General features: G+C 48.9%; 1 protein-coding gene across 3 annotated transcripts in view; it reads right to left on the reverse strand.

Moving 5' to 3' along the window:
• The window catches only part of SFI1 (SFI1 centrin binding protein), a 353554-nt gene that overhangs the window by 140393 nt on the left and 188110 nt on the right, over positions 1-25051 (reverse strand). For 2 of the 3 annotated variants that reach the window (XM_063913069.1, XM_063913068.1), the window contains exons 9-14: positions 24795-24956; positions 12294-12364; positions 12116-12208; positions 11150-11247; positions 11001-11067; positions 10703-10833 (exon numbers count right to left, since the gene is read on the reverse strand). In XM_063913069.1, the coding sequence (XP_063769139.1) occupies positions 10703-10833; positions 11001-11067; positions 11150-11247; positions 12116-12208; positions 12294-12364; positions 24795-24956 (622 nt within the window). The remainder of the gene's footprint in view (positions 1-10702; positions 10834-11000; positions 11068-11149; positions 11248-12115; positions 12209-12293; positions 12365-24794; positions 24957-25051) is intronic. The other variant, XM_063913070.1, reaches the window with a different exon arrangement.

The raw sequence follows: 25051 nt of genomic DNA on the forward strand, positions 1-25051 counted from the left end.
GCGGGACATAGGTAGGTTGGATACGCAACACGCCCTGAGTAAAGGTATGCACATCAGGTAAGGTCGCAAATTTTCTCTGAAACCACACCGACAAGGCAGATATTTGAACCTTGAGGGAGGCCAGACGCAGGCCTAAGTCCAGGCCCTGCTGAAGAAAAGCCAACAACTTGGCTATACTAAACTTGGAAGCGTCATAATCGTTAGATGCGCACCAAACAAAGTAAGAATGCCAGACCCTATAGTAAATCCGAACCGAAGCCGGTTTCCGGGCCCGCAACATAGTTTGAATGACCGCCTCAGAAAACCCTTTAGCCCTCAAGACGGAAGCTTCAAGAGCCACGCAGTCAAAGACAGTCGGGCTAGGTCGTGGTAGACACAGGGGCCCTGAACGAGGAGGTCTGGGCGTTGTGGAAGTAGAATTGGACGCTCTGACGATAGGCTTTGCAGGTCTGAGAACCAGTGCCGTCTGGGCTACGCTGGAGCTATGAGAAGCAGAATTCCTTTTTCTTACTTAAACTTACGAATTACCCTGGGCAGGAGTGACACCGGAGGGAACACGTACGGCAGCCAAAACCTCCATGGTACCACCAGCGCATCCACGAATGCTGCTTGAGGATCCCTTGTCCTTGCTCCGAAGACCGGAACCTTGTGATTGTGTCGAGACGCCATCAGATCTACGTCTGGAAGGCCCCACCTTTCCACTAGGAGTTGAAACACTTCTGGATGGAGACCCCACTCGCCGGCATGCACGTCCTGACGACTGAGAAAGTCCGCTTCCCAATTCAGGACTCCCGGAATGAATATTGCCGATATGGCCGGTAGATGGCGTTCTGCCCACTGTAGAATCCGTGAGACTTCCTTCATTGCTAGGCGGCTTCGAGTGCCGCCTTGATGATTTATGTAAGCCACTGTGGTGGCGTTGTCCGACTGTACTTGAACAGGACGGTTCTGAATTAAATGCTGGGCTAGGTTCAAGGCATTGAAGACCGCCCGCAACTCCAGAATATTGATCGAGAGGAGGGACTCCTCCTTGGTCCGCCGCCCCTGAAGGGAGTGTTGCTACAGCACCGCGCACCAACCTCTTAGACTGGCATCTGTCGTCAACAGGACCCAGTCGGATATCCAGAACGGACGGCCCCTGCACAGTTTTTGGTCCCGGAGCCACCAGAGCAGCGACAGACGGACCTCCGGAGTCAATGAGATCATTTGAGACCTGATCCGGTGAGGCAGGCCGTCCCATTTGGCTAGAATCAGCCTCTGGAGAGGGCAAGAGTGAAATTGAGCGTACTCCACCATGTCGAATGCTGACACCATGAGGCCCAGCACCTGCATCGCCGAATGTATCGACACTTGCGGACGAGATAGAAGCAAAGAATCCTGTCCTGAAGTTTCAGGACTTTCTCCTGAGACAGGAACAACCGCTGGTTGTGAGTGTCCAATAGTGCTCCCAGATGCACCATGCTCTGAGCAGGGATCAGGGATGAGTTCTTCCAGTTGATGAGCCACCAGTGGGCTTGCAGAAACCGGACCGTCACATCTAGATGACGCAGGAGAAGTTCTGGGGAATTTGCCAGGATTAACAAGTCGTCCAAATACGGCAGTATCCTGACCCCTTGATGGCGGAGTACCACCGTCATCACAGCCATGACTTTTGTAAAGACTCGCGGAGCCGTTGTTGAACCAAAAGGTAACGCCCGAAACTGGTAATGGCAGTTGCCAATCGCAAATCTCAGGTTTTGCGGATGAGACACTGCTATAGGAATATGCAGGTAAGCATCCTGTATATCCAGGGAGACCATGAAGTCCCCAGATTCCAAGGCCAGAACTATAGAGCTAAGGGTTTCCATCCGGAACGTGGAAACCTTCACAAACTTGTTCAATGCCTTGAGGTTGAGAATGGGCCGGGAGGACCCATTCGGTTTCGGGACTAGAAACAGCGGAGAATAGTACCCCCGGCCCCTCTGAGCAAGAGGCACCTGTACTACAACTCCTGTATCCAGGAGGGTCTGTACCACCGAATGCAGAGTGTTTGCCTTTGTCTGGTCCAACGGGACGTCAGTCTGGCAAAATCGATGAGGGGGTCGGTTTTTGAAGGCTATGGCGTAACCTCGAGTGACGACTTCCCGTACCCAGGCATCTGAAGTGGTCTTCAACCATTCCTGGGTATACCCTAGAAGCCGGCCCCCTACCCTTGGATCCCCCAGGGGGAGGCCTGCCCCGTCATGCGGCAGGCTTATCGGTCTTGGAAGCTGGCTGACAGGCAGCCCAGGCTCTTTTGGGCTTCGGTTTACCAAGTTTGGAAGTGCGGGCCTGCTTGTGGTACGCCTGACCTTTTGCTTTACCTGAAGGGCGAACGGAAGTACCTTTAGCCTTTGCCACAGAAGGAGCGGTACTCGGCAGACAGGCAGTTTTGGCAGTAGCCAAGTCAGCCACTATCTTATTTAAGTCCTCTCCAAATAGAATATCTCCCTTGAAAAGGAGTACCTCCAGGGTTTTTCTAGAGTCCAGTTCCACAGACCAGGATCTCAGCCACAATATCCGGCGAGCCAGGACTGACGTAGTAGAGGCCTTGGCTGCTAGGATACCGGCATCCGAAGCCGCCTCTTTAATATATCGAGAAGCTGTGACAATATATGACAAGCATTGTCTAGCATGGTCAGAGGAGATTTCAGCTTCTAACTCCAAGGCTCATGCTTCAATAGCCTCGGCAGCCCATGTAGCTGCAATAGTGGGCCTTTGCGCAGCACCCGTGAGGGTGTAAATCGCTTTTAGACAACCCTCCACACGCTTATCCGTAGGCTCTTTTAGAGACGTGACGGTAGTGACAGGCAGAGCTGAGGAAACCACCATCCTAGCCACATGTGAGTCCACTGGAGGAGGCGTTTCCCTTAGACAGCTCTGGCGCGAGGGGATAGCAAGCCAGCATCTTCTTTTGAGGCACAAACTTCGTACCCGGGTTTTCCCACTAGGTGGTCAGAGTGAGGTAAAACTTGTTTAACCACCTTCTGACGCTTGAACCTATCTGGTTTCTTAGGAGGGACGGATGGCTCGGGATCATCCGTAATCTGTAGAATTAACTTAACAGCCTCCAAAAGATCAGGAACATCCACATGTGAACTACCCTCCCCATCAGCCGTATCTGAGTAAGAACCTGTGAGGTCAGTGTACGTGCCGTCTTCATCAGACGAGGTGTCAGTGACAGCAGTAGATTGTGAGGAGACAAGCGCTCGCTTAGAAGACCCCTTGGACTTAGGCGAGCGATGGTTAGACTTTTTAGTAGTCAGGGACTGGTTTAACTTCTTTAATTGAGCAGATAAATCGTCCGCCCACGGCGGGTTAACTGCAGGGACCACATACGGTTGTATCGGCATTGAGGGTCCCATAGGGGGTGTTAGTTTATGAACTAGCGTATGCAGAAGCGTTAAATAAGCGACCCATGATGGGTCAGTGTGTGCCTCCGTTGCCACAGTCCCACTGGGGGGCAAGGAGCCCCCAGAACCAGAGCCCACAGCTGCTATATTCTCCTCATATGGGTCTGTGGCTTCAGCAACACCGGCAGTGTGTTCAGCCCCAGAAAAGTTACCCTCAGAAGCAGACATGATATAACTTGCAGTATGAGGTAACACAGTACAATTATCAGCAGCACTATACCTCTAAACCCAAACCCCTGCGCAGTGTAGTCAGCACTAGCAGAGATAAAGGAGAGATATGGTGACTAAATCACAGAGAAAAAAATAAGATTTTACTCACCGGTAAATCTATTTCTCGTAGTCCGTAGTGGATGCTGGGTACTCCGTAAGGACCATGGGGAATAGACGGGCTCCGCAGGAGACTGGGCACTCTTTAAAGAAAGATTAGGTACTACATCTGGTGTGCACTGGCTCCTCCCTCTATGCCCCTCCTCCAGACCTCAGTTAGGGAAACTGTGCCCGGAAGAGCTGACATTACTAGGAAAGGATTTGGAATCCAGGGTAAGACATCATACCAGCCACACCAATCACACCGTACAACTCGTGAAAACAATACCCAGTTAACAGTATGAACAACAACTGAGCCTCATTAAACAGATGGCTCAGAACAAAAAACCCTATAGTTAAGCAATAACTATATACAAGTATTGCAGAAGTCCGCACTTGGGACGGGCTCCCAGCATCCACTACGGACTACGAGAAATAGATTTACCGGTGAGTAAAATCTTATTTTCTCTGACGTCCTAGTGGATGCTGGATACTCCGTAAGGACCATGGGGATTATACCAAAGCTCCCAAACGGGCGGGAGAGTGCGGATGACTCTGCAGCACCGAATGAGCAAACTCAAGGTCCTCCTCAGCCAGGGTATCAAACTTGTAGAATTTTGCAAACGTGTTTGATCCCGACCAGGTAGCAGCTCGGCAAAGTTGTAAAGCCGAGACCCCTCGGGCAGCCGCCCAAGAAGAGCCCACCTTCCTCGTGGAATGGGCTTTGACCGATTTAGGATGCGGCAGTCCAGCCGCAGAATGTGCAAGTTGAATCGTGTTACAGATCCAGCGAGCAATAGTCTGCTTTGAAGCAGGAGCACCCAGCTTGTTGGGTGCATGCAGGATAAACAGCGAGTCAGTTTTTCTGACTCTAGCCGTCCTGGAAACATAGATTTTCAGGGCCCGGACTACATCCAGCAACTTGGAAGCCTCCAAGTCCCGAGTAGCCGCAGGCACCACAATAGGTTGGTTCAAATGAAACGCTGATACCACCTTAGGGAGAAATTGGGGTCCTCAATTCTGCCCTGTCCATATGGAAGATCAGATAGGGGCTTTTACATGACAAAGCCGCCAATTCTGACACACGCCTAGCCGAAGCCAAGGCCAAAAGCATGACCACTTTCCACGCGAGATATTTCAACTCCACGGTCTGAAGTGGCTCAAACCAATGAGATTTTAGGAAATCCAACACAACGTTGAGATCCCAAGGTGCCACTGGAGGCACAAAAGGGGGCAGCACTCCCTTAACAAACATCTGAACTTCAGGCAGTGAAGCCAGTTCTTTTTGAAAGAAAATAGACAGGGCCGAAATCTGGACTTTAATGGATCCCAATTTTAGGCCCATAGTCACTCCTGACTGTAGGAAGTGCAGAAATCGGCCCAGCTGAAATTCTTCTGTTGGGGCCTTCATAGCCTCACACCAAGCAACATATTTTCGCCATATGCGGTGATAATGTTTTGCTGTCACATCCTTCCTAGCTTTTATCAGCGTAGGAATGACTTCAACCGGAATGCCCTTTTCCATCAGGATCCGGCGTTCAACCGCCATGCCGTCAAACGCAGCCGCGGTAAGTCTTGGAACAGACAAGGCCCCTGCTGTAGCAGGTCCTGTCGGAGCGGCAGAGGCCAAGGGTCCTCTGAGATCATTTCTTGTAGTTCCGGGTACCAAGTCCTTCTTGGCCAATCCGGAACGATGAGTATAGTTCTTACTCCTCTCTTTCTTATTATCCTCAGTACCTTTGGTATGAGAGGAAGAGGAGGGAACACATAAACCGACTGGTAAACCGACTGGTACACCCACGGTGTCACTAGAGCGTCCACAGCTATCGCCTGAGGGTCCCTTGACCTGGCGCAATATCTTTTTAGCTTTTTGTTGAGGCGGGACGCCATCATGTCCACCTGTGGCCTTTCCCAACGATTTACAATCAGCTGGAAGACTTCTGGATGAAGTCCCCACTCTCCCGGGTGGAGGTCGTGCCTGCTGAGGAAGTCTGCTTCCCAGTTGTCCACTCCCGGAATGAACACTGCTGACAGTGCTATCACGTGATTTTCCGCCCATCGGAGAATCCTTGTGGCTTCTGCCATCGCCATCCTGCTTCTTGTGCCGCCCTGTCGGTTTACATGGGCGACCGCCGTGATGTTGTCTGACTGAATCAGCACCGGCTGGTTTTGAAGCAGGGGTTTTGCTTGACTTAGGGCATTGTAAATGGCCCTTAGTTCCAGAATATTTATGTGTAGGGAAGCCTCCTGACTCGACCATTGTCCTCGGAAGTTTCTTCCCTGAGTGACTGCCCCCCAACCTCGGAGGCTTGCATCCGTGGTCACCAGGACCCAGTCCTGTATGCCGAATCTGCGGCCCTCGAGAAGATGAGCACTCTGCAGCCACCACAGCAGAGACACCCTGGCGCTCGGGGACAGGGTGATCAGCCGATGCATCTGAAGATGCGATCCGGACCACTTGTCTAACAGATCCCACTGAAAGATCCTTGCATGGAACCTGCCGAAGGGAATCGCTTCATAAGAAGCTACCATCTTTCCCAGGACTCGCGTGCAGTGATGCACCGACACCTGTTTTGGTTTCAGGAGGTCTCTGACCAGAGATGACAACTCCTTGGCCTTCTCCTCCGGGAGAAACACCTTCTTCTGTTCTGTGTCCAGAATCATACCCAAGAACAGCAGACGCGTCGTAGGAACCAGCTGCCACTTTGGGATATTCAGAATCCAGCCGTGCTGTTGTAGCACTTCCTGAGATAGTGCTACTCCGACCAACAACTGCTCCATGGACCTCGCCTTTATAAGGAGATCGTCCAAGTACGGGATAATTATAACTCCCTTCTTTCGAAGGAGTATCATCATTTCGGCCATTACTTTGGTAAATAACCTCGGTGCCGTGGACAGACCAAACGGCAACGTCTGGAATTGGTAATGGCAGTCCTGTACCACAAAACGGAGGTACACCTGGTGAGGTGGGTAAATGGGGACATGTAGGTAAGCATCCTTGATGTCCAGTGATACCATATAATCCCCCTCTTCCAGGCTTGCAATAACCGCCCTGAGCGATTCCATTTTGAACTTGAACTTCCTTATATAAGTGTTCAAGGATTTCAAATTTAGAATGGGTCTCACCGAACCGTCTGGTTTCGGTACCACAAACATTGTGGAATAGTAACCCCATCCCTGTTGAAGGAGGGGAACTTTGATTATCACCTGCTGGAGGTACAGCTTGTGAATTGCCGCCAGTACTACCTCCCTGTCCTGGGGAGTAGCTGGCAAGGCTGATTTGAGGTAACGGCGAGGGGGAGACGTCTCGAACTCCAGCTTGTATCCCTGAGATACCACTTGTAGAACCCAGAGATCCACCTGTGAGCGAACCCACTGGTCGCTGAAGTTCCGGAGACGGGCCCCCACCGCACCTGGCTCCACCTGTGGAGCCCCAGCGTCATGTGGTGGACTTAGTGGAAGCAGGGGAGGATTTTTGTCACTGGCTGCTTTTTCTCCCCAAACATAATACCCTTTTTTGTGGTAACCGGGTTAATGTCAGAAATGTGCAACACATTTTTCATTGCCGTAATCATGCATCGGATGGCCCTAGTGGATTGTACATTTGTCTCATCCTCGTCGACACTGGAGTCAGACTCCGTGTCTACATCTGTGTCTGCCATCTGAGGTAGCGGGCGTTTTTGAGCCCCTGATGGCCTCTGAGATGCCTGGGCAGGCGCGGGCTGAGATGCCGGCTGTCCCAAAGCTGCATCATCGAACCTTTTATGCAAGGAGTTGACACTGTCGGTTAATACCTTCCACATATCCATCCACTCAGGTGTCGGCCCCGCAGGGGGCGACATCACACTTATCGGCACCTGCTCCGCCTCCACGTCAGCGTCCTCATCAAACATGTTGACACAGCCGTACCGACACACCGCACAGGGAATGCTCTGACTGAGGACAGGACCCCACAAAGTCCTTTGGGGAGACAGAGAGAGAGTATACCAGCACACACCAGAGCGCTATATAACAGAGGGATATACACTATACACAAAGTGAATTTTCCCCCAATAGCTGCTTATATCACAATTTGCGCCTAAATTTATGTGCCCCCCCTCTCTTTTTTACCCTTTCTGTAGTGTATACTGCAGGGGAGAGCCTGGGGAGCGTCCTTCCAGCGGAGCTGTGAAGAGAAAATGGCGCTGGCTGTGCTGAGGAAGACAACCCCGCCCCTTCAGCGGCAGGCTTCTCCCGCTTTTTTAATGAAAATTATGGCGGGGGATTAGGCACATATACAGTTTAGAACTGTATTATGTGCAGTTTGCCATTTAAGGTATACTAATTGCAGCCCAGGGCATTCCCCCCCCCCCCCCCCCAACACCCTGCACCCACCAGTGACCGGAGCGTGTGGTGTGCTGTGGGAGCAATGGCGCACAGCTGCAGTGCTGTGCGCTACCTTATTGAAGACCGGAGTCTTCAGCCGCCGATTTTCTCGGGTATCTTCCGCCTTCTGGCTCTGCAAGGGGGGCGGCGGCGCGGCTCCGGGAACGGACGATCGAGGTCGGGCCCTGTGTTCGATCCCTCTGGAGCTAATGGTGTCCAGTAGCATTAGAAGCACAAGCTAGCTGCAAGCAGGTAGGTTTGCTTCTCTCCCCTAAGTCCCACGTAGCAGTGAGTCTGTTGCCAGCAGATCTCACTGAAAATAAAAAACCTAACAAATACTTTCTTTATAATGAACTCAGGAGAGCCCACTAAGTGCATCCAGCTCTGGCCGGGCACAGATTCTAACTGAGGTCTGGAGGAGAGGCATAGAGGGAGGAGCCAGTGCACACCAAATGTAGTACCTAATCTTTCTTTAAAGAGTGCCCAGTCTCCTGCGGAGCCCGTCAATTCCCCATGGTCCTTACGGAGTACCCAGCATCCACTAGGACGTCAGAGAAATACGTAATACAGTATATCTGTGTGAAAATCCTATATTAGATAAAACCTGACGCACCAAGCCCCCTCAGGTTATAGAATATAGGGATAGCAAGTTGAGTGAAAGACACGAAATGGACAACACTCAGCTATCAAATGCACACACAGAAAGTCACAGTTTGTACAATGCAGAGGTTATTACTGACAATAATACTGCACTGGACTAGCTTACACAGCTATATAACAAGAGATATAACAGTACACAGTAAGAACTGGATGTATATCACAGGGTAATTGTACTATAAAACCCTGTCTAAATGCACTCTTTCTTAACTATCACTGTCTAAAAAGGCAGGTAGAATACTTAAGTGTCATGTAAAGTCACAGCGCTGACAACCAGGCGGCTTTACATTGGAAGATTTGCCCAAGCATTCCCAGGAACAGTGAGCTGAGGGATAATGACGCCGCAGACACTGACAGGGAGTGAGGAAAAGACAGAGATGCAGCTCCAGGGCGGGAACACTTGCTAGAAATGGCGCCCTGGGGCTGGGGGAGGGGCTCCAGGTCTAAGCCTTATCCCCCTGCTGGCAAAACCACTGGGTACTGTGGGCGATATAAAAATCGGTTTAGAGAGAAAACCTGCGCCCATGCCCTGGTGATCTAGTGGGATCGCCTGTACTGCCACAGTGTCCACCGCCAGCACGCGCGGCCCGCCTCCCACTGACCGCGCCGGATCGCGGCCACGTGATCCTGGAGAGCCCCAGCCGTGTATGTCTAACGTGAAGAAAACCGGAGCCTCCGCTGTAGGTACCCGGCACCAGGGCTCGGGAGTGTACAGCGCTGCTGGGGGAGAGATGGAGCTGCAAGCAGGCAATGTCTACTGACATCCAGCACAATCTGTGCCTCTGCTGCAGCCCTTGTAGTCTTATTTTTTCCTCAGAAAAAGCTTTTTCTAGAGCTGCTGTGAGCAGCTCTTCCTGTCACATGCTTGCACTGCAAGTACCAACTACAAACTGAGCTCCTGTGCACGGAGGCGGGGTGATATAGGAGGCGGCGCTATGCATCTTAGGAAGAAGGTCAAAGCTTTTGAGCCTGTTGGTGCTTCGGGTCAAGATCCTTCTCTACACCCCTATGTCTATCCTTGTGGAGCCCAGTGTATCCCGCAGCAAAAAATCAGATATGGCTGCTGGTATAATACCATATATGCAGGGCAAAATAGCTCCTCACATCTCCTCCCCATTCACTGTGGGTATTCCCGCTCTGCCAGCGCGCCTAAAGTGAAAGTAAAAGGCTGCAACTGAGATCTTTTAGTAACCTCATTGCAGCCCCTTAAACCGAGGGAGTACCATTTGTGAATGCTGCTGCCCCCTTATGTCCGCGTCCCCTAATAAGAGACCCCAACTCTATCAGCGGTGTTACACTCTCCCCAGCCTTGCGCTTCTCACTGCTTAAGCCCCTCTGCCAGCGCGCGTCGTACAGACGCTCCGGAGCTCAGTCTCCGGCTAGCGCAAACATCTGCTATGGGATCCGCCGCTCACCGCTGCTCCGTCTCCGGCTAGTGCAAACACCTGCTATGGGACTCGCCTCCCGCTCCGTCTGACGGAGCTCCGGCTAGCGGTGCTTACAAAGCATGCTATGAGACACGCGCTGCTGTCTGGTAGGGGAGCCTAACTAGGACCCTTAAGCTTCTCACTGTTTAGAAGATCCCCTGGGTGAGCCTCTGATCCCTTCCTCCGGGATTGTTTTCTCACAAGTGCAGAATTGTACTTTTGGAAAAGCCTGTACCCTCCTTTCAGATAGGTGGGATTGGGCTATAGATCATTTAAAACAAAAATAATTCTTTCTGGAGTAAGAGCTCCTTTCTTGTGCTTCTGTCCTCCTAGCATAATTTTTCAAACTGGAGGGTTGGGGGGACAAGAAGGGGGAGGAGCCAGCTGTGAATCATTTTTTATTACACATTTTGTGCTACCTCCGGTCTGCAATCTTCACACCCTAGCTGTCTAACTCCAGTGTCCCCTAGTGGATGATAGAGAAATATACTTGTGTGAATGAGCCCTTCTGTATACCTGTGAAAGTACGTGGCTTGACCTTCCATTTCTCTGTTCTTCTGTTGTACGAGTGTGTGTGTTCTCCATGTGTGGAAGCTGCGAGGCATCAGGTACTTTGCATAGTGGCAGTGTGCAGCTGTACCCAGCATCTGCATAGGAAGAAAACATATTGGAGCACTAGTCTGGAGAAACGCTGACAGCCTGAAATAAGTATGTTTCATTCACGTTTCCTTTATCGTTCAATTAAGTAATCCCACAATTCTGTAAAACTAAGACACTTCTAAATATTAAACCTTGCTTTCTGTAGTTCAAGTACCTTTTTCATTTTACGCTGCTGCTTGTACTGTATCCATATTCTGAAGTACTTTTGCAGCACCAAAGACCTGGAACAGAATTACATGCTGTAGTCATGTAAGATAATCATGCATAAAGAATATCAAAACAGAATGTTGAGAATCTATGTACCTGTAGTAAGAATGTGCTGCCATGGTAAGAGATACGAGTCTTCCTTCTTCCCTTTGCTCCATGTGAAATTGCCAGACAGTCCAGAACCTGCGGAGCAACTGCAGAGAGGGCACAGACTCAAAAGGGAGCAAATACTTAACTACAATGTGCAGGGTATCCGGACTATAAAGCTACACTATAAAGGTCTACAGTTAACAGGTCTACCACTAATAGTGGACATGCATTAGGTCGACAGGGTCAAAAGGTCAACATGTAAATGTCGACATGACAATGGTCGACACACATGTGGTAGACATTAGTTTTCATTTTTTTTTTTACTTTTTCATACTTTATCATCCACGTGGACTACGATTGGAAATAGCATTGTGTGCAGTGCGCAGCGAGGCCCCTTCGCTCGCCATGCAAGTGGACATGGTACACTAATGGGGATTGTTTTTGGCAAAAAAGTGACAAAACACCCCACCCCCCAAAAAAAGTCTACTTTTTTTGTATCGACCATTTACATGTCGACATTTTGACCTCGTAGACCTTTCATTCTGTCTACCTATTCTATGTCGACCTTTTGATCCTGTCGACCTAAATATTGTCTACCATTAGTGGTAGACCTATTGACTGTAGACATTTTAATTGTAGATCTAATTATTGTAGACTGAATTATGGGAGAGAAATATCGCTCTTTTTACGGTGAACCCCTATAGTAGTCACAGGTAAAATGAGTGATGTTGGGGGGGCTAGGTACCACCATTACACGTATTATCATGCTGTTACAATGACACATCACCAGCACTGCACATCATTAAATCAGCCCTAAAGAGAGATACATGATGAAAAGTTGACAACAGGTACATTCTACAGCACTGTTCAAGAAAAGACAGAGGACAAAGGTAAAATACAGAAAATAAATTGAAGATGATGGGTAAGGGATGGGAGGAATGTTGCTTTTGGAATCAGTGATTTCTTGCTCACCGCAGAGTGGTAGTAATTAGCAGCCTGCACCCTTCTTCCTTGTGAAGAATGTACAAAGTAGACATTCTGCTTTAAAGCATGAAAACCAATCTTCTGCAAAAGACACAAATAATGACGTACCACAATTACACTCCGTACTAAGAACAGTAAAATAAAAAATAATAAAGGAATGTACTACCATGAGGTGGACTCTGTAATGGTCCTGGGCCACTTTCTGTAAGCAGGCTTTTTCAGAGCAAAGCAGAATATCTGTTACAAAGTTAAGGTTCATACATTTCTATACATTCTCCGTATCTCTGTTTTGATGGATGAATATGGTGTGTCTTTTACAATATACAAGAGGAAAAGGAGAAGGCACTAGACCTAAACTGCACCCCCTTAATTTTTTACCCTAAAATAGGAATTCTGCACTACTTGTCACCTGCTCAGAGATGGAGAAATTCACGATAAACCCTATCAAGACTTATCGCCGCTAACTTAATTTATCGCAAAACTGCGTTATCGTGGCTAAATGGATACCCCCATTGATACTTAGTGTAGCAGATTTTTACCAACAGATCTTTATTATCAGAGACATACTGTATATAATGCTGTTACAGGTATAATGCAGACATAAATATTCAAGGTGGTCAATGCAGAGTAATATGCCCTGGATATGAACATATTTGTAAAGTGGATCTGCTGTTAGGGAAGATCTGGGAGGTGGCTTGTTAGCATATAGCCACTGCACACAGCTCACATTCCTAGTGACAGTCCACTTGATATATGAGAGAAGATAGAGGTAAGGCGTGTGACTATAATAAAGGGTGTAGCTATTGTTGGTACAGGGAGTGTGGTTTCTATGGGGCCCGGACTGCCACCAGGGCCTACCTTCCCCCTGCACCTAGTCACACTGCAGAATAAATCATCACTGCCTATCCTCTTCCATCTAATCACATCAAACTGCAGAGGCCCCCGCTTGCCCATCCTTCTCCCTTCAACCAAACACGCTGCTGAGAGGTCCCTGCTCCCTTAATAGATGCACAAAGTTTCAGCCCATCTGCACGGCGCTGTGCTCCTCTGCCTGGCCCCCTTTCCCTCACCGGCTCCCTCTGTCCCGACTACTACAGCGGACACCCATGCGCCCAGCCACAGTCAGATAGAACACAGCGCCACTTGACTCGCGCCAGCAAATCAGCCGTGCCCCCCTCTCCCGGCTCTATACCCACGCTGCTTCCCTTCCCGGAGACTGAGCACTTGCAGGGGGAGAGAGAGTCCGGCAACTGTTACCAGGTGTGCAGATGTCACCCAGCAGCTTCGCTCCTCATCGAGTCTCCGGCTCAGCCTCATTTACAGTCACACAGTCTCCTGTCCCTGCAGCTCTCCAAGCCTCCCAGTCTCCAGCACCTTCCCTGTCCCTGCAGCACCCGGTCTCCTGAGGAGCTGGCGTGCAGCGTGTGACATCACACTGCCAAGACACTCTGATAGGGCTGGCAGTCGGTTGGCTTATGCAGTGGCTGGGATGTGGTTTGGTGCGGACGTCGGAACCCAGGACCTCCAGTGATTAGTGATGGTGTCAGGTCCCTCCCACTTCCTCTCTACTCGATGCTGTACCTGTGACAGCGGCGCAGACGGCATGAAGAGTGGCTCTCCATGTCAGGTACCTCCTGTTCCCTCCTTCCTTTCTCCTCCGGGCACTACAAATTGTGGGAATTATGTGCGTTACTTATACTACTGTGGGTGTTATGTGTAAAGGGCACCACTACTTTGGGCATTGTGTTGCACTACTGTGGGCATTGTGTGTGGCACTACTATTTGTGGCTCTTATGTGTTAGGGGCACTACTACTGTGTGCGTTATGTGTAGGAAGCACTTCTACTGTGGGCATTGTGTAAAAGGGGTACTACTATGTAGCGTTAGTTTAACAATGATCTGGCTGTTCAGCTGCAGTGCAGTATTAACAGCCCCCGACCCTTACCTATGCTCTCTGGTGGCCACTCCTCCCCCCACAATGCAGTGTCAGTCAGGACCAGCTTCCTCTTCCCTGGACCCTGGTTGCCCTAATGCGTGAGAGCAATGAAGGGTCAGGCTGAGCACCAAAATAAAGGGAAAGCACTAGCAGACTGGCAAGTGACTCTCTGGCAGGGAATGGTATAGTTAAGTGAGCTGGTTTTAATAATCACCTACCAGCACACACTGATATGTTGTATTATTATTCAAGAGAGGGGACTGTACAGCAATATGAGGAGAGTATTGTACCGCTCTCAGCACATCTCGATATGTGGTATTATTATATAGGGGAGAGGGGACTGTACAGTGACATACCATGAGGAATAACACAGCTCCTCACAGCACAACCTGATATACAGTATGGTATTATTACACAAAAAGAATGATCCCGCTCAAGACTAATGGTGCCCACACACGGTGAGATTCTTCTATGCTCTTTGATCTTTTTAGTTCAAACAGCATCGCGTCTATTTCAAATTGCACAGAGGGCCTAATTCTGAGTTGATAGCAGCAGCAAATTTGTTAGCAGTTGGGCAAAACCACGTGCACTGTAGGGGGGGCAGATATAACATGTGCAGAGAGAGTTAGATTTGGGTGGGGTGTGTTCAAACTGAAATCTAATTTGCAGTGTAAAAATACAGCAAACAGTATTTACCCTGCACAGAAACAAATTAACCCACCCAAATCTAACTCTCTCTGCACGTTATATCTGCCACACCTGCAGTGCACATGGTTTTGCCCAACTGCTAACAAATTTGCTGCTGCGATCAACTCTGAATTACCCCCAGTGTGTATTGTCCCTTGCGATGCGATGCACGCTCCCGTTTAGTCCATATCTCAAGGAAAAATAGTATGTGCAGGCAGGTATTTTTGTACTACATCGCATACAGTACATTGTAGTATATTCAAAATCGGATGTAGTTCAAATAGCCATACCCCACTTAGTCTAAATCGCATAGCACACATTGTATAAACTCAAATCGCACCTAGCACAAATGGCACCGTGTGTGGGCCTCATAAGAAGTAATTTCATGAAACACGGATCCTTTTTCTGTGTTTAAGTGTCAACCCAGGTTGAAATTCCTGGGACTTCGACCCTGGAATCTACCAGGGTCGGGGACATGGGAATTTTGACACGGGTTGACCCTTTCACACAGACAAAATACCCGGGTTAATCTGCAAATTAACGGGGTCGAAATTCTCGACCCGATAATTTGCATGTATGTGTGACAAGGGTGGTGGGGGGGTCAGGCAGGTCCCAGCACCGAGTAATTGATGGGACTTTTAGACTTTTCTGTCTGAAAGTGGTATATGTGACAATTCTCAGAAACCCACATAAAAGCATATCATAGAACACAATGTTACGGTGTAGTTTATAACCCAGACACTGTGGCTGCACTGTTAGATCTTAGGTTGCTGTTGAAAGGTCTCAGCTGATTGTGTGAGGAGTAAATGAAAGATCTCACGAGAGTCCAATTGCTTCTACTGCCCTTCCGTGTGACAATGTTTTTACATGTACATTAATCTGGGTGAGAACATGCTTTTACATGTACTTTACATGTTTTTTTTTCTAAACATGCTGATGGTGATTTATACCAGGGATTGACAAATTTTTCTAAAATCTAGGAGCCAGGATGAAAGTGTAGGAGCCAGACCACCGACCCCCCACAAAAAAAGATAAAAACAACTGCCTGATACTCCCCCTCCACGCGACAGCCACATTACTGAGCAGCTTCCACACCCCCAGGCAAACCAACCCCCCCAGGGCCACACTACCACGGGGATACTGCCAGGCATCCCAGCCCTCCGCATCCACAGCGCAGTGCTGCTACCCCCCCAGGCAAACAACAACCCCCCTCCGCAGCCACATTAATGAGCAGCTTACCCCCAGGGGCAACCAACCCCCACAGCCACACAGATAAGGGTTACCTCCAAGCAAACAACCACTCTGCAGCCTTCCCCTGGGGAAACAATCCCTCCTACACTTTGGCCACATCACTACCCCTCCAAAGCCGCAATCCCTGGTCATGCATAGACTCTCTAATACCCCTTTTACACTCGCAGAAAAATCCCGGGATATTGCACGTGAACGCGCATCATCCCGGGATTTTTCTCAGTGTGAACGGGTACAGGGACAATTTCCCGGGACGAGCATCCCGGGATTTCAACCCAGGTCTCGACCAGGGTTGAACCCGTGACCGTCCCAGGAAGCTGGCAGTGTAAACGGGTACCCGGCACCCGTTCTCTTCATAGGAGGAGGCGGTGCTTGGAGAAGATTATCTCCAAGCACCGCCTCTGTGAGACTCAGCGGTGACGTCACTGACCCGGCAATATGCCGGGTCAGCCCGCTAATGTGAAAGGGTCATTCCCGGGAATGTGTCCCGGCAAATATACCGGGACACATTCCCGGGAATGAACTTTCCTGCGAGTGTAAAAATAAGATTTTACTCACCGGTAAATCTATTTCTCATAGTCCGTAGTGGATGCTGGGAACTCCGTAAGGACCATGGGGAATAGCGGGCTCCGCAGGAGACTGGGCACTCTAAAGAAAGATTTAGTACTATCTGGTGTGCACTGGCTCCTCCCTCTATGCCCCTCCTCCAGACCTCAGTTAAGGAAACTGTACCCGGAAGAGCAGACATTATAAGGAAAGGAGTTTGGAATCCCGGGTAAGACTCATACCAGCCACACCAATCACACCGTATAACTTGTGATACACTTATCCAGTCAACAGTATGAACAACAACACAGGGCATCAACAATGGATGCCAACATAACATAACCCATTATTAAGCAATAACTATGTACACGTATTGCAGAAAGTCCGCACTAGGGACGGGCGCACAGCATCCACTACGGACTATGAGAAATAGATTTACCGGTGAGTAAAATCTTATTTTCTCTAACGTCCTAGTGGATGCTGGGAACTCCGTAAGGACCATGGGGATTATACCAAAGCTCCCAAACGGGCGGGAGAGTGCGGATGACTCTGCAGCACCGAATGGGCAAACTCAAGGTCCTCCTCAGCCAGGGTATCAAACTTGTAGAATTTTGCAAATGTGTTTGAACCCGACCAAGTAGCAGCTCGGCAAAGCTGTAAAGCAGAGACCCCTCGGGCAGCCGCCCAAGAAGAGCCCACCTTCCTTGTGGAATGGGCTTTCACCGATTTTGGAAGCGGCAATCCAGCCGCAGAATGAGCCTGCTGAATCGTGTTACAGATCCAGCGGGCAACGGTTTGCTTTGAAGCAGGAGCCCCCAACTTGTTGGGGGCATATAGGATAAACAGCGAGTCAGTTTTCCTGACTCCAGCCGTTCTGGCTACATAAATCTTCAAAGCCCTGACTACATCTAGTAACCTGGAATCCTCCAAGTCACGAGTAACCGCAGGCACCACAATAGGTTGGTTCAAATGAAAAGATGACACCACCTTTGGCAGAAATTGGGGATGAGTCTGCAATTCTGCCCTGTCCATATGAAAAACCAGATAGGGGCTTTTACATGACAAAGCCGCCAATTCTGACACACACCTAGCCGAAGCTAAGGCCAATAGCATGACCACCTTCCACGTGAGATACTTTAGCTCCACAGTCTTAAGTGGTTCAAACCAGTGGGATTTTAGGAAACCCAACACCACGTTGAGATCCCAAGGTGCCACTGGTGGCACAAAAGGGGGCTGAATATGCAGCACTCCCTTAACAAACGTCTGAACTTCAGGAAGAGACGCCAGTTCCTTTTGAAAGAAAATGGATAGGGCCGAAATCTGGACCTTTATGGATCCCAACTTCAAGCCCATAGTCACTCCAGACTGTAGAAAGTGCAGAAATCTGCCCAGTTGGAATTTCTCTGTAGGGGCCTTCCTGGCCTCACACCAAGCAACATATTTTCGCCATATGCGGTGATAATGCTTTGCTGTCACGTCCTTCCTAGCCTTTATCAGCGTAGGAATAACTTCCTCCGGAATGCCTTTTTCCGCTAGGATCCGGCGTTCAACCGCCATGCCGTCAAACGCAGCCGCGGTAAGTCTTGGAACAGACAGGGCCCTTGTTGCAACAGGTCCTGTCTGAGAGGCAGAGGCCATGGTGTCCTCTGTGAGCATTTCTTTCAGTTCCGGGTACCAAGGCCTTCTTGGCCAATCCGGAACAATGAGTATTGTTCTCACTCCTCTTCTTCTTACGATTCTCAGCACCTTGGGTATGAGAGGAAGAGGAGGAAACACATAGACCGACTGGAACACCCACGGTGTTACCAGGGCGTCCACAACTATCGCCTGAGGGTCTCTTGACCTGGCGCAATACCGTTGTAGCTTTTTGTTGAGACGGGACGCCATCATGTCTACCTGTGGCAGTTCCCATCGATTTGTAATCTGAATGAAGACTTCGTGATGAAGTCCCCACTCTCCCGGGTGAAGGTCGTGCCTGCTGAGGAAGTCTGCTTCCCAGTTGTCCACCCCCGGAATGAACACTGCTGACAGTGCTTGCACGTGATTCTCCGCCCACCGAAGAATCCTGGTGGCTTCCGCCATCGCGACTCTGCTTCTTGTGCCGCCCTGGCGGTTTACATGAGCCACCGCGGTGATGTTGTCTGACTGAATCAGCACCGGTTGGTTGCGAAGCAGGGGCTCCGCTTGACTCAGGGCGTTGAATATGGCCCTTAGTTCCAGGATATTTATGTGCAGACAAGCCTCCTGACTTGACCACAACCCTTGGAAGTTTCTTCCCTGAGTGACTGCCCCCCCACCCTCGGAGGCTCGCATCCGTGGTCACCAGGACCCAGTCCTGTATGCCGAACCTGCGGCCCTCGAGAAGGTGAGCACTCTGTAGCCACCACAGAAGAGACACCCTGGCCCTGGGGGACAGGGTGATCAGCCGCTGCATCTGAAGATGCGATCCGGACCATTTGTCCAACAGATCCCATTGAAAGATCCTCGCATGGAACCTGCCGAAGGGAATGGCTTCATACGATGCCACCATCTTTCCCAGGACTCGCGTGCAGTGATGCACCGACACCTGTTTCGGTTTTAAGAGGTCTCTGACTAGAGTCACAAGCTCTTGAGCCTTCTCCGTCGGGAGAAACACCTTCTTCTGGTCTGTGTCCAGAATAATGCCCAGAAAGGGCAGACGCGTCGTAGGAATCAGCTGCGACTTTGGGATATTCAGAATCCAGCCATGCTGTTGCAACACTTCCTGAGAGTGCGCTACGCTGATCTGCAACTGCTCCCTTGACCTCGCCTTTATGAGGAGATCGTCCAAGTATGGGATAACTGTGACTCCTTGCTTTCTCAGGATCACCATCATTTCTGCCATTACCTTGGTAAATATTCTCGGTGCCGTGGAGAGCCCAAACGGCAACGTCTGGAATTGGTAATGACAGTCCTGTACCACAAATCTGAGGTACTCCTGATGAGGCGGATAAATAGGGACATGCAAGTAAGCATCCTTGATGTCCAGAGACACCATAAAATCCCCCTCTTCCAGGCTTGCAATGACCGCTCTGAGCGATTCCATTTTGAACTTGAATCTTTTCAGATAAATGTTCAGGGACTTTAAATTTAATATAGGTCTGACCGAACCGTCCGGTTTCGGTACCACAAACATTGTGGAATAGTATCCCTTTCCCAGTTGAAGAAGGGGAACCTTTACCACCACCCGCTGGAGAAATAGCTTGTGAATTGCCGCTACCACTACTTCCCTTTCTATGGGGGAAGCTGGCAGGGCCGATTTTAGGTAACGTTGAGGGGGCATCACCTCGAATTCCAGCTTGTATCCCTGAGACACAATCTGTATAGCCCAGGGATCCACCTGTGAGCGAACCCACTGGTGGGTGAAATGTCGGAGACGCGCCCCCACCGCTCCTGGCTCCACCCGTGGAGCCCCAGCGTCATGCGGTGGATTTAGTGGAAGCCGGGGAGGACTTCTGTTCCTGGGAACTAGCTGTAAGGTGCAGCTTTTTTCCTCTACCCCTGCCTCTAGCAAGAAAGGAAGCACCTCTGACCTTCTTGCTTCTTTGTGCGCGAAAGGACTGTATTTGGTAATACGGTGCTTTCTTAGGTTGTGAGGGAATATATGGCAAAAAGTCTGACTTCCCAGCAGTAGCTGTGGAAACCAGGTCCGAGAGACCGTCCCCAAACAATTCCTCATCCTTATAAGGTAACACCTCCATGTGTTTTTTGGAGTCGGCATCACCTGTCCACTGCCGAGTCCACAGGACCCTCCTGGCAGAAATTGACATTGCATTAATTCTAGAGCCCAGTAGGCAAATGTCCCTCTGGGCATCCCTCATATATAGGACAGTGTCTTTTATATGCCCCAGGGTCAGCATAATGGTATCCCTGTCCAAAGTATCCATTTCCTCAAACAGATTATCTGTCCACGCTGCTACAGCACTACACATCCACGCCGACCCAATTGCCGGCCTCAGTAGAGTCTCTGAATGTGTATAAACAGATTTCAGGATACTTTTCTGCTTTCTATCTGCAGGATCCTTTAGGGTGGCCGTATCCTGCGACGGCAGGGCCACCTTCTTAGATAAGCGTGTCAGAGCTTTATCTACCCTAGGGGAGGATTCCCAGCGCATCATGTAACGTATAGCTTTTGTCATTTTCGGTTGCAATTTTGCATCATCGTCGTCGACACTGGAGTCAGAATCCGTGTCGACATCTGTGTCAACCATTTTGGATAGTGGACGCTTTTGAGACCCTGAGGGCCTCTGCGCTGTAGGATCAGGCATGGGTTGAGACCCTGACTGGCCCGAGGTATCAGCTTTATCCAACCTTTTATGTAAGGAGTTTACATTATCATTTAACACCTTCCACATATCCATCCAATCAGGTGTCGGCACCGTCGGCGGCGACACGTTAGTCAACTGCACTTGCTCTGCCTCCACATAGCCCTCTTCATCAAACATGTCGACACACGCGTACCGACACACCACACACACAGGGGAAGCTCTAAATGAGGACAGGACCCCCACAAGGCCTTTTGGAGAGACAGAGAGAGAGTATGCCAGCACACACCCCAGCGCTATATAACCCAGGGATTACACAGTACTTTAGTGTTTACCCAGTAGCTGCTGTATTATGATTAATGCGCCTAAATTTATGTGCCCCCCCTCTCTTTTTCACCCTTCTACCGTGATTCTGCAGGGGAGAGCCTGGGAAGCTTCCTCTCAGCGGAGCTGTGGCAGGAAAATGGCGCTGGTGAGTGCCCGAGGACGAAGGCCCCGCCCCCTCAGCGGTGGGCTTCTGTCCCGCGATTTTCTGTAAAATAAATGGCGGGGGCTCATACATATAACAGTGTCCCACTGTCTATATGCAGTTTTCGCCAGGAGGTATCAATTGCTGCCCAGTGCGCCCCCCCCTGCGCCCTGCACCCTACAGTGACCGGAGTGTGTGGGTTAGTGTGGGCGCAATGGCGCACAGCTGCAGTGCTGTGCGCTACCTCATGTGAAGACAGGAGTCTTCTGCCGCCGATTTCGATGTCTTCTCCGCTTCTGCCGGCTTCTGTCTTCTGGCTCTGCGAGGGGGACGGCGGCGCGGCTCCGGGAACGGACGACAAGGTCAGGTCCTGTGTTCGATCCCTCTGGAGCTAATGGTGTCCAGTAGCCTAAGAAGCGCAACCTAGCCGCAGTTAGTAGGTTTGTTTCTCTCCCCTCAGTCCCACGTAGCAGAGAGTCTGTTGCCAGCAGAAGCTCTCTGAAAATAAAAAAAACCTAACTAAAATACTTTCTTATTAGCAAGCTCAGGAGAGCTCACTAAAAGCACCCAGCTCTGTCCGGACACAGATTCTGAGGTCTGGAGGAGGGGCATAGAGGGAGGAGCCAGTGCACACCAGATAGTACTAAATCTTTCTTTAGAGTGCCCAGTCTCCTGCGGAGCCCGCTATTCCCTATGGTCCTTACGGAGTTCCCAGCATCCACTAGGACGTTAGAGAAAGGGGTATTATTGGAGATCTCTATGCAGCTGGAGTTTGGAGACAGCAGACAGAGCAGGATGGGACAGACACTCAGCACATGCACTCATGTGCAAGAAATGGCCGCCGTAACACAGGCACGCCTCCAAAAGTCTCAGTTGGGATTGAAGATTGCTTCCTCCCTCAAAAATCTGGTAGCCAGGCAGCAAAATCTAGTGGCCCTGGCTACCTGGCCCCTGGGATTTGTCGAGCCCTGATTTATACTATTAACCCATAGTGCTGTGATTCTCTATTTGTTTCATTGTATGTTCTATATGAGGAGAGGGTTCAAGATAAAATTCTGAGTAAAACGTTAGGTGGATACCCTTCAGATTAATGTGATCCGGATACTCTGGAATATGTATAGCAGAATCATGTGTTAATAGTTTCTGCTTTTATTCACATTTAGTTCAAGCAGTTAAGGCCAGTACTTACTGGCCGATGCAGGAGAGATGTGTGCTGAGCGAACCGCTCAGCACACATCTCTCCCGCCGCTCAGCACAGCGCGATGTGTGCTGAGCGTGCGGGGGGACACGGGGGGGGGGGGGGGCGCTCATTTCATCCAGCGGGTGAAATGAGCGACCCGCTAGATTGGCCTGCATGCAGGTCAATCTAGCAGCAGCCCTGCGCATCACTATCGCTGTAGGGGGTACACACGGAGCGATCAGGCTTAAAATCTAAGCAATCTAGTCAGATTGCTTAGATTTTAAGCAGCGATCGCTCCGTGAGTACCCCCCTTTATAGGTCTCTTTGTGGTATGTCTTTGCTGTAACATTTTTGTTGCTGAATGAAAAATACACCAGAGATTTATAGGAGTGTACTACATCTAATATCTTCACCCAGGACATAGAAGTCCAAGATTCAGGTTGAGGTGTTTTTTCCTAAGAGGATAGTGTCAGATCTATGACCAATTTTAATGCATACAAATAAAAGTTTAAAAAAAAAATCTTATATATTTCAAATAATTAATAAAGAATGCCTCCAAAAATAGTTTGTTTGTTTTTTGCTTTAGTCCTGCACACTGGCAGGAACTCCTGTTGCTATGTGGTAGTATTATATATAGGAGAGAGGACTGTACAGATGATGTATGAGGAGAGTATAACTCCCAGCACACACTGATATGTTTGTTTACTTCATGTCCACAATGTGTTAATTATTATCTAGCAGGGAAGAGAAAAAGAACTCATTCTAAATGCTTCAATATATTACAACACTGTGACAGATTGTTTTTCTGCAAAAGGATCTTTGTAAGCTGATATGAATTTACGTTGAGTACTTTTGATGTAATACAAATTAGTGTAACAGATTGTATCTCTGCAACACATTATGGGGGTAATTCCAAGTTGATCGCAGCAGGAATTTTTTTAGCAGTTGGGCAAAACCATGTGCACTGCAGGGGAGGCAGATATAACATGTGCAGAGAGAGTTAGATTTGGGTGTGGTGTGTTCAATCTGCAATCTAATTTGCAGTGTAAAAATAAAGCAGCCAGTATTACCCTGCACAGAAATAAAATAACCCACCCAAATCTAACTCTTTCTGCACATGTTATATCTGCCCCCCCTGCAGTGCACATGGTTTTGCCCAACTGCTAAAAAATTTCCTGCTGCGATCAACTTGGAATTACCCCCTATGGGGGTATTCAATTAGTGCTGTTTTTTCGCCTAGGCGAAAAAACTGCACTTTTCGCTATTTTTTAGAGCGAATGAGGATTCGCCCTATGCAATAGCAGTGCCGATTTTTCGCCTAGGCAAAACATTCGGCAGGAGTGAAAAACACGTGGATCGGTGAATCCACGTCTTTTTGCACTTGCGCCGGCGAAAGCGCGGACCGTTTGACGATTTTGAGGAATTTTTCGCCATCTCCTTTTCACTAAAAAAAAAAAAGTGAAAAGGCATTGGCGAAAATGCCTTAAAAATGGGCCTGCAATTGAATACGCACAGGGGTAAATTTGATAGCTCCGAAAACGCCAGAGCTAACTGAATACCCCTCTATATGTGAAACTTTGTAACAGATTGAATATTTCATTATGTCAGCTGAATAGACCTAAAGCTCGCCCTCAATTTACCCATTTGTGCATTACTATACAGCTCACTGGAAAGCTGAGATTGGAAACACAACTTTCTATGTATTCATCTTCTGAATTACTATTTAGAGGACCTGCTCATTTTCTTGGCTATTAAGTGGATTCAGATTAATATAACTATAGTAATAATTTCCAAGCACCCCATTCTAAATTATTACCCTATTTAAGGATCAAAAAGAAATAATTATTAATTTGAATACCATTACGCAGCTACTTTGTGGGCCTTTTGAACCATAAGGGGAATTTGTGGGAATCCATCTCCGGAGTACATTAACCCCTGACTACTTAGCATGCCAATTACCCAATTCTTAAACATTATAGTAGCTGCATGCTCCGGCCAGCCAGGGCATGACGTCAATGTGCGATATCGTTAGTGAGGTGAGGGGAAACACTAGGCGATGTAGCTCACGAGCACATCACCTAGTGTGTACCCACCTTTAGCCATTCATGAAGATATAATCCTGATAAAGTTACAATGGAAAAAAGTGTTCTCTGCATTCAAACTATTAAGGAAGTGAGATTAGTTATGTTAGCGAAAATATTAAAGTAACATCTCCCCCACAAAGAGGCAACAAAAAGTGTTACAGTGTATTATTACGTTATATATACTGTTTAAGCATACAGCTCACTTTGCTATACACGTATGAAACCAAAACGATACAATACTTCCAATGCGTAAAAGCTCTTCGCAGAACACATCGTTTTGCCAGAGAGTCTGTGTGTTCCTGCACTGCTTGCAAGCTTCTGACTTTCTCCAAGACATTGAACCACATTAATAAATATCTCTGGGTGAGATGTTCACGATAGAAGCACAAAGCCAAGGCTGCAAAACAGATATAATATTATAAGGCTAACATCAAAACCCCTTTTCCATGGGACTGAATTTACTAACAGATCTTAGATGTTTGCAAAATGAAG

This window comes from Pseudophryne corroboree, chromosome 1, assembly GCF_028390025.1.
Source record: "Pseudophryne corroboree isolate aPseCor3 chromosome 1, aPseCor3.hap2, whole genome shotgun sequence".
Taxonomy (NCBI): Eukaryota; Metazoa; Chordata; class Amphibia; order Anura; family Myobatrachidae; genus Pseudophryne; species Pseudophryne corroboree.